The 8,504-nt window shown below is 42.3% G+C and overlaps 1 protein-coding gene across 1 annotated transcript in view; it reads right to left on the bottom strand.

The window, feature by feature from the left end:
- LOC108679986 (serine protease inhibitor 88Ea-like) overlaps positions 1-8,074 on the bottom strand; it is a 26,050-nt gene extending 17,976 nt beyond the window's left edge. Inside the window, exons 1-6 of the mRNA XM_018168736.2 lie at positions 7,880-8,074; positions 6,780-7,008; positions 6,315-6,460; positions 4,940-5,109; positions 3,934-4,006; positions 3,197-3,282 (exon numbers count right to left, since the gene is read on the bottom strand). Coding sequence (XP_018024225.1) covers positions 3,197-3,282; positions 3,934-4,006; positions 4,940-5,109; positions 6,315-6,460; positions 6,780-7,008; positions 7,880-7,994 — 819 coding nt within the window. The 5' untranslated portion in view covers positions 7,995-8,074. The remainder of the gene's footprint in view (positions 1-3,196; positions 3,283-3,933; positions 4,007-4,939; positions 5,110-6,314; positions 6,461-6,779; positions 7,009-7,879) is intronic.
- Between the last annotated feature and the right edge of the window lie 430 nt (positions 8,075-8,504).

The raw sequence follows: 8,504 nt of genomic DNA, 5'->3' as shown, positions 1-8,504 counted from the left end.
CCCTTCTAGTGTTGGTCAGATTTCGACGTTGATATGACGTTTAACTTTGGTTGTTCAGCACTTCAACCTGAAATCAACATTGATTCAACGTTTAAAAATTAGTAAACATTCAACGTACCAATATCGACGTTATTCCCACGTTGAAATAAGGTTGTTTTACAACCGTTCTAGTTTTGGTCAGATTTCGACGTTGAATGGACGTATAATTTGGGTTGTTCAGCATTTCAACCTAAAATCAACATTGATTCAACGTTTAAAAATTAGTAAAAATTCAACGTACCAATATCGACGTTATTTCAACGTTGAAATAAGGTTTTTTTACGTCCCTTCTAGTGTTGGTCAGATTTCAACGTTGATATGACGTTTAATTTTGGTTGTTCAATATTTCAACCTGAAATCAACCAATAATCAACGTTGTTTCAACGTCGGATGCCTGCTGGGATAGTGCTCCGCGATATAACCAAAGCTTTTGGTAAGGTTTGGCACACCGGACTACAATACAAGATCATCCAACACAACCTCCACCCGCCCGATACCAAAACAATCTCAGACTACCTCAGACAGATGACATAACACAAATAACCACAGGACATTACCCACACAATCACACAGCAATTCAAGCACAATACGCTATACAACAGATAAACAACTTCGAAAACAAATGGCTCATAAGGACAAACACAAAGAAATTAAATACCTAGATTTTACCACCTCCCATTCAACATAAAACGCACTTTATATCTCTCCTTTGTTAGATCATCCCTCATTTACCCCCCCCCCCCAATACCGCTACACACCCAATCAAGATCATCCATATCTAAACTGCAGACAGTGCAAAACAAAGCCCTTCAATTTAGCCCACTTCACGAACTACACAGTTCTTCACCATCAAGCACGCAAAACTTGGTCCACCATCAAAACATATGATCCCCAGCTCTTCAATCAACTCACATTCCCCATAGACGCCATAGCAAGGCAACACCGGTTATGAAAAAGTTCCAAATTACAAGCGCTAGGTCCCCCACCTCCACCCCTGTTCAATTAACTACACAGCGACCCGTGCCACGTCCGGGCGGCAGTTGTTCCCATCACGTCTAGGTGTGGCTGGTACCATAATAACCCAAATCATCCTTAACATTAGTACCCTTATGGACTGACGCAACTCACGGAGAGTGACACACAGTAAAGACGAGACGATGAACTACCGAAAACCAAGCTATACCTGACAAAATCCACCCTACGATTCTATCCATTTCCATTTCCGGGCCGTCGATCCCTGTCAGGGACTTGCCCACCCCCAGGGTCCCACACCAGGCACGACCTCTGGTGTCTCGCCATATTGGCGACCGACAGCACCCTGTTGCAACCCGGGCACTGAGCGACCCTCCCCCTCCTGGCTCTCACCAGCTCTCCCCCCTTCCTCCCCACCGGCGCCAACGTCTCGTCCCCCAACACATCCCCTCACATTTCTCGCGTAATTCCCCTTCGTGATCCACGTATTGCACCTCCCGCACTGTCTCCTGTCTCCCACTCCACTCGCTCCACCCGTACACGTCCTCTCATGATTCACTCTCGCACCCTCCGTCTCAACACTCATGCCACATATACTACATACAAACCTCACTCGCTCCTCAGCTACTCTATGCATGCGCTTCTGGTGGTTGGTCATGCCCGCCTTACTTCGGCAGACCTTCCCACACCCCTCATATCTACACACCCAGTCATTCATTCTTCTAACATTCCTGTCCAGTCTCGCCACATTTGCCTCCCAAACGTACTCATGCCCTTTCTGGCATTCCCACTCATACAAATGCTCCATGCGCACTTTCACCATGCTCTTCCATCAATCCATATCTCTGTTATAAATAGCCTTCATCTTACGCCCTTTCATCTTCCCGAAACCCTCCAACCTCTCATACCATCCTAGCACCATCGCTCTCGTCAGCCTCTCATTTCCCATTCTCGTAACATGCCCCACTCGCTTCTCAATCTTCCATCTCACACTCTTTACACTCAAACACTTCCTCACATCCCACATGTTCACTCCTCTCGCTTGCATTTGCCTCAGAGGCTGGCCATTCCGATCACTCCACACGTATCTATAACACTTATCCATCCACTTTTGCAACCGATTCATATCCTTTACATACCACACTCTCGCCTGACAATCATGCAGCAGACTACTCTCCACACATGCCTCCACCACCCTCGCCTGACACTTCTTAGACATTCTCGACCCTTTCAGCCACCCTTTCACTCTCCACCACAAACTTCCAGCTCTCTTGATCCTGTTATTCACATCCACTTCCGAACTCACCCAGCTCCCAAGTACTCTGATTTCACCTCCCTCTTCTGTCCCAAACGCAAGCACCTCCTCTTTCTCCTCATTGTTTCGTTCCTCCCACTGATTCATCAGCTCTTTCACTGCTCTCACTCCATTCTCAATCTCACCCTTCACACCCACAATCGTAGTATCATCCGCAAATAAAGCCATGGACACTCTCACTCACTCACTACTCCCCTTCTCCCATGCACTCTCTCCAGCAAACGAACCCCCTGGCACCCATCTCCACGTCACCCCCACCTCTTCACCCCCGCTTCTTCTCACCACCTCCGCTTGCCTCATAACTGCCTACGAGTCTAGAGCGACTCACTATCCTCATCATCATCATCGCCACATCCATCGTCATCATATCATCCTTTAAGAAAAAATAAGCAAAACCGCATGTAAAATAATGTAAATAAAGAACCACAATCTCCTCATCACCTGCATAAACCATTCAAGGCCCTGACGGGTTCCCCCCTTCCCTTCCAACCCCTAAAACAGATCCCAATCAGCTACAACCCACCTAATCATACGCAATGCACCTTTTCACCTACTACAGTCCTTTCCATTTCCCCTTCTTCTTTCTGACCATCCCGTGGCATAGCTCTATTGTTCTCTTCCACTCTTTCCTTATAGTGGCATCGCAACAACAACAAAAACTGCGCAAACACGGATGAAATTTAAGTACGCATGTGATGCGATGCACACACAAAGAGGATGAACATGTTACTGCGGTTGCAGAATGTCAGCAGAATTTTACTTAAACACCAAGACAGCACTTATCAAATGATCCGGCAACATGATCAGCATAAACATGTTGCATTAGTAGTAGGGCAGTTGCAGCAACTTAAACGACATGGTAGCACCCACCGAAGGATCCGGCAATATGATCAGCATAGACATGCTGTTGTAGTAGGGGAGTTGTAGCATGGTGGCGCTTAAAGGTGTTGATGCCGCTGCACAAAGAATAAACATCAATCACAGATGATTAGTTTTAGGAAAATTTTGTCAAAAATCTCGTCAGTCATGATGCTCATCAGATGGACAACTTACGCAGTCATTATACTCGCTGATTAGACTGCTTAACAAATCCCAATATTGAAAAATAATCGCAAGTAATGTAATATTCATTAAAATGAACGAATCTTCTAAAAGATAATGTCTAGTAAGAAACGAGAATCAATAAAGTCAACTAGAGGAAGAATTCTCGATCGGACGGCAAGTAAATTCACTTACAAAATTTTAAGAAGCTTCACAGACTTTAACTGGCCACTGCTCGTCAACTCGATAAACCTGCAGCATGCAAGAATCCCGTTCGTGTAGTCGCTCGATCACAACACATCTACCAAAAACGAGCACTATATTTTCTGGTGTTACTGCCACCAACGTTCGTGCGATTGATCGTTCCTTGAATCATCCACTTGAGCACTATAACGTGTCCTCTGTCACGTGCACACGTGCTACATAACGTGGTGCAGGTGGTAGTAGGAACATGTATTGTACTAACCACACACGTGCCCTCTGTCACTTGCACGAGTACTGCAGCTCGTAGTACTGTCACTTGCACGAGTACTGCAGCACGTAGTACTCGTAGTACAACCACCAACCTAGGTTGAAGGTATCCTCCACGGTCATCATGTCGGCCATGGCTACCATCTCGCCAGATTGCCGGGTAAATTTCTGCATTTCATAAATATTGAGATAGCATGAACTTGAAATAGAACGCCGGAAACAACAAATACAGAGCTAGAAATACCAGAACTTAAGACAACTGAATCGGCAGGTAATTAACGTTATTGAGTGATAGTAAAATTGCAAGTCGTAACAAAATTAATAAACTTTGCAAAAATGGCAACTCTGATTAATTAATGTTAGGGTCAATAACAACTTGGTACAGTGGAAATAAAACAATTAAGTGAAATGAATAAAAAAACAGTCATCTCATCGGTGAAAAAAAATTAAGAGATAGCCACATCCAATACAGAAGAAAATACAGACAAGTAAGACTGCATACAACCGTACTATTGGTTGGGTTGTCCTTTATACTAAATAATATAACTTTGCAGAAGGTTTAAGCATCGATATTCCACTTGTGGTAAACTAAATTGAAATTTTTCTACATGTCTACTTGTTTCATGTTTATATTGATTTCTTTATTATTCTAGCATCGACTTCACACTTTCCATCTTCATAAGTTAAATCCATTATAAAATTTTATTTAAACAATTTTCATATGCGTCAAGATGTCTGTCTATAATATGTAACTGACTTTATGTATATAACCAGACGGCAACCTCCCTTTCTATAAACATGAAAGATATCGGAAAAACTACACGAAATCGAGTTTAGGATCAAAAGATACTGAGTTTAAGAACATCAATGTCTGGGGTTAAATAACAAGAATCTATGATGATATCCTTCGACAAATTTGGGGTGAGAACAAAAACTTAAAAATTAGAAAACAAGAAGCCTGCTTTCACTAACAAGGAAGCGATATTTATCAAAACAATCAAAACCTAAGGTAAAGACCAAGTAGAACAGTAGATGAAGAACGGCAATAACAAGCGTTGCATAACAAGGAGAAATGCAACAGCACTACAAAAAATGTTTTACCTGCTTGCTGGTGTTTTTTGGATCAAACTTGGTCTTCCAGGAGCCCTTGAAGTATATGGCATTCAGGAGCACAAACAAAGAGTTCACGAGCGCGTCGGAGGACAGAAGGTCTTTGATTTGGCCGCCAGTCACCATACTGACGTCGTTGTTGATTTTGTTTGCAGAGCCAACTGCAATGAAGGTTCAGGCTTCATTAACTCTGCAGCGCAACAGGCAATGAAGGTTCAGGCTTCATTACTTCTGCAGCGGAACATGCATGCACTGAAGGTTCAGGCTTCATTGACTCTGCAGGGCCAATCTGCAATGAAGATTCAGGCTTCATTATCTCTGCGGGGCCACCTGCAATGATGGTTCAGACTTCATTTACTCTGCAGGGCCACCTGCTATGAAGGTCGGGCTTCATCAACCATGCAGGGCAAACCTAAAAGGGAGGAAGTTTCAGGCTTCATGAACTAAAAAGTTTGCTCCTGCAGGCCCTGCAGTTTTAACATCTGCAGTCTGCAGTGGAGGGAGGTTCAGGCTTGGTTATCTCTCCAAAGCTCGTTGCAAAACTGACCAAAGCTTCATTAGCTGTGCACGACGACCTACTACTACATTATCAGGCATAATTATCTGTCCAGAGTCGACCAAAAAATTGGTAGACTAACTCGGCGTGCTCAAGAATGATTTAAATTTCGTAACTTATGCACGCCTACCGGCAGTTTTCAGGCATCCTTAACTCTGCAGAAACCACAGTAATAACGGTTTTCTTGTTATCTTAACTCAAGTATCTCCGCCTTTATCCACATCAATTGATGCTCCAGGGTCCATTTTCTCCGTAATGTACAGAGTGACCTTACAATATTTTCATATATAAATTATCTTTACCGCATAATATTTTAGATTGACTAAAAGTCGAAATTTCACGCACTTGCAAGCAGAAAGTCGTTACAGGAAATGGGATTAAAACATGTGTGAGCTGAAGCCAAAAGTGAAATGGTGAATCCATATTCGCCTCCAATAAGTTCCAGCAAAACGATGGTCAAAGCATGTAGCCTAATGTTTGCCATCATACATTCCGATTGTTAAATAAAGAGCAGTTAATGTCGCAACAGTTATTAGCGGTCGAGCACTCTAAAGACGAACAATACACTCAGGTAAATAAATCAATTGGTCATACTGTCCAAGTAGTGACACACTTACTCCCAGAGCACGAGTAAAGAGTGGACGTAGCATAAATCATCTCCTTTGCCGGGCCAAGCGGGGTCAAGATCTTCCAGGCAAAGGTAAATAGTGCATCACTATTTGGACAAATCTCATTCATTTCTCTGAGTGTCGGTTCTGACACCGTGACATAGTAGATTAACAGCAACTTTTTACTGAAAAGCATTCTTACTTGGATCAGAAATTATGTCGAGGATTTGTACGTCGTTGAGTAGGTCAGTGACGCACGGGCGCAGCTGGACTGTGGGGTCGAAGTAGGCGCGGTCGACGCGGCGCAGCTCGGGTCCCCCGTTGGTCCCTGACCCCAGCGCGCGCAGCCTGTGATGCCGTGATAAATTTCAGGAATTTATAAGCCACTTATGTAGTGGTTCAAAATAGAGGCTAATAACCTCCTGAGGGGCAAATAAATTCTAATGGAATTTCAGATGATTTTGGGGGGTAATGGAGAGACTCCTGGATGATTTAAATATTTTATGAATGGGGCTGGAAAATGAATCATCGTCAATTGCGGTTGTTGAAATGGATAAAAAGGTAGAAAAGTTTAAGAACCACTAAAGCATTAATTTAGCTTTAAATAGCTATTCATTTATATATACCTATATACGCTGGTATTCATTTAAAAAAAAGACAGACTTACACTAAATCAAGATCATATTTAGTCCTGTAGGCCCCAAGCTTTGTGGTGGGTAGCCCGAGAGCGTCTTCGAGCTGACGACGAGATCTGCCCTCGGCGCCCATCAGGGCGAGACTGAGGGCACTCCACACGCTGTAGGGCGACACCAGCAGGTTAGCATCACCGGCGCTTTGTGATGACGTCATCAGCGAGTTTAGTTCTCTGAACAAGCCCAGTCCAAAGATGTCCACCCCTACGTCGTGACATGCAACACTTTACATTTAGGATTTATATTTTTTGCAAATAAAAATGTATAGCTAAACTTACTACCATTTATAATAAGTTAAACTAGAATGCACATGGAATACTTAAATTTAATCCTCACTGCCTTATTATTGGGCATAAACTCAGCATAATAAAGTTTGGTAAAAAAAAACCTTGTCATATAAAAATTCTACAGCCATACTAATAGACATCACCAAATCATTTATCATATTATCCTCCCCATTATCCTACATCTGAATTTTAATTTAATACTAGTAAAAAAGTATTTCCAAGTGCAATACCAGTCAATACCTAGGAATAAATTAGATGAAAAACTCTTTACTCAATTTTTTTGAATGGATTAATCATTTCAATTATTTCATTCATTTTTAGTTAATTTTAATAATCTCTACTTAGTCGTCAGTTCACGGTCCAAATACCAATCGGCAATCTATAATTAACGTAAGATGAAAAAACTCTACTAAATTTAGGAATGTTCGAGTATTATATAACTACATTCAACGCACACAAATTGATTTCAAATGAATTCGTCCATCGAAAGCAAATCGAATTTCAAATTCATAATAAATACGAGTAATTGATGACATGAAGCATGCCACTTATCGGGCGGTGAATGTCGGCCTGTTGTGCGATAGTAAGATTTCTTAAAATTTCAACCACCTCTGTACTTTGACTACCAGTACTGCTCACACAAATATCCATTTCATTGCCAGCCAAGTTCCCGCTGTCATTTGCCCATTCATGCCCAAACTTCCAACACACAACGACTTCCTATCGCTTGCAATACCCCGCGCTAACATCAAACACTCAAGTACGTCCCACCATTTGCCCCGACTCACCGGAGAAGTTGAACTCGCTGCTGGTCGAGCCTGTGTCCGGGAAGCACGAGTCTAGAGTGCATGTCGCTGAGCTCATCAATGTCGCCACGACTAACACGACACGCCAAGCTACCATGATTAGAGGTTAATAATTCTAGCAACAAACTAGCTTTTTAAGGCCCTAGAAAACTAATCTCATCTGCTTTCAAGTTCTGAAAAGCGACAGAAACTATTGTTTGAATAATGCGTTTAAAAGTTAATTAGGAAATCCAGGATTTTTCCAAAAATTGAAATTTTGTTACTTATGATAATTTAGTCAACATTTCAGGACAGTTCCCTAACTGTACCTCGTAAAACTATTCACTTTATGCAACGTAAGTTTTCAGCGAATTGATTGTTTGTGAGACCAACGATTTTATTCGCAATCATGGGCCGGATTATCGAAACTTCGTAACTTTTTCTACTTACGCGCCAAAAAGTTACGTGTTGCGTAAGTACGCCCTAATTTTGGCATTATCAAAACTTTCGTACGCAAGACTTATCTGGAAAGCTATTATCAAAACCATCTGGCTAACTGACCAATCAGAGGCTTTGAATTTGCTGTTCCTAGCTCCAGCGCTGCCAACTGGTATATTTCTATACCAGA

The sequence above is a fragment of the Hyalella azteca genome, unplaced genomic scaffold (genome assembly GCF_000764305.2).
Source record: "Hyalella azteca isolate HAZT.00-mixed unplaced genomic scaffold, Hazt_2.0.2 contig14244, whole genome shotgun sequence".
NCBI classification, from domain to species: domain Eukaryota; kingdom Metazoa; phylum Arthropoda; class Malacostraca; order Amphipoda; family Hyalellidae; genus Hyalella; species Hyalella azteca.
Note: the sequence above shows the minus strand (reverse complement) of the source record. Positions and strands in the feature narration are given on the sequence as shown.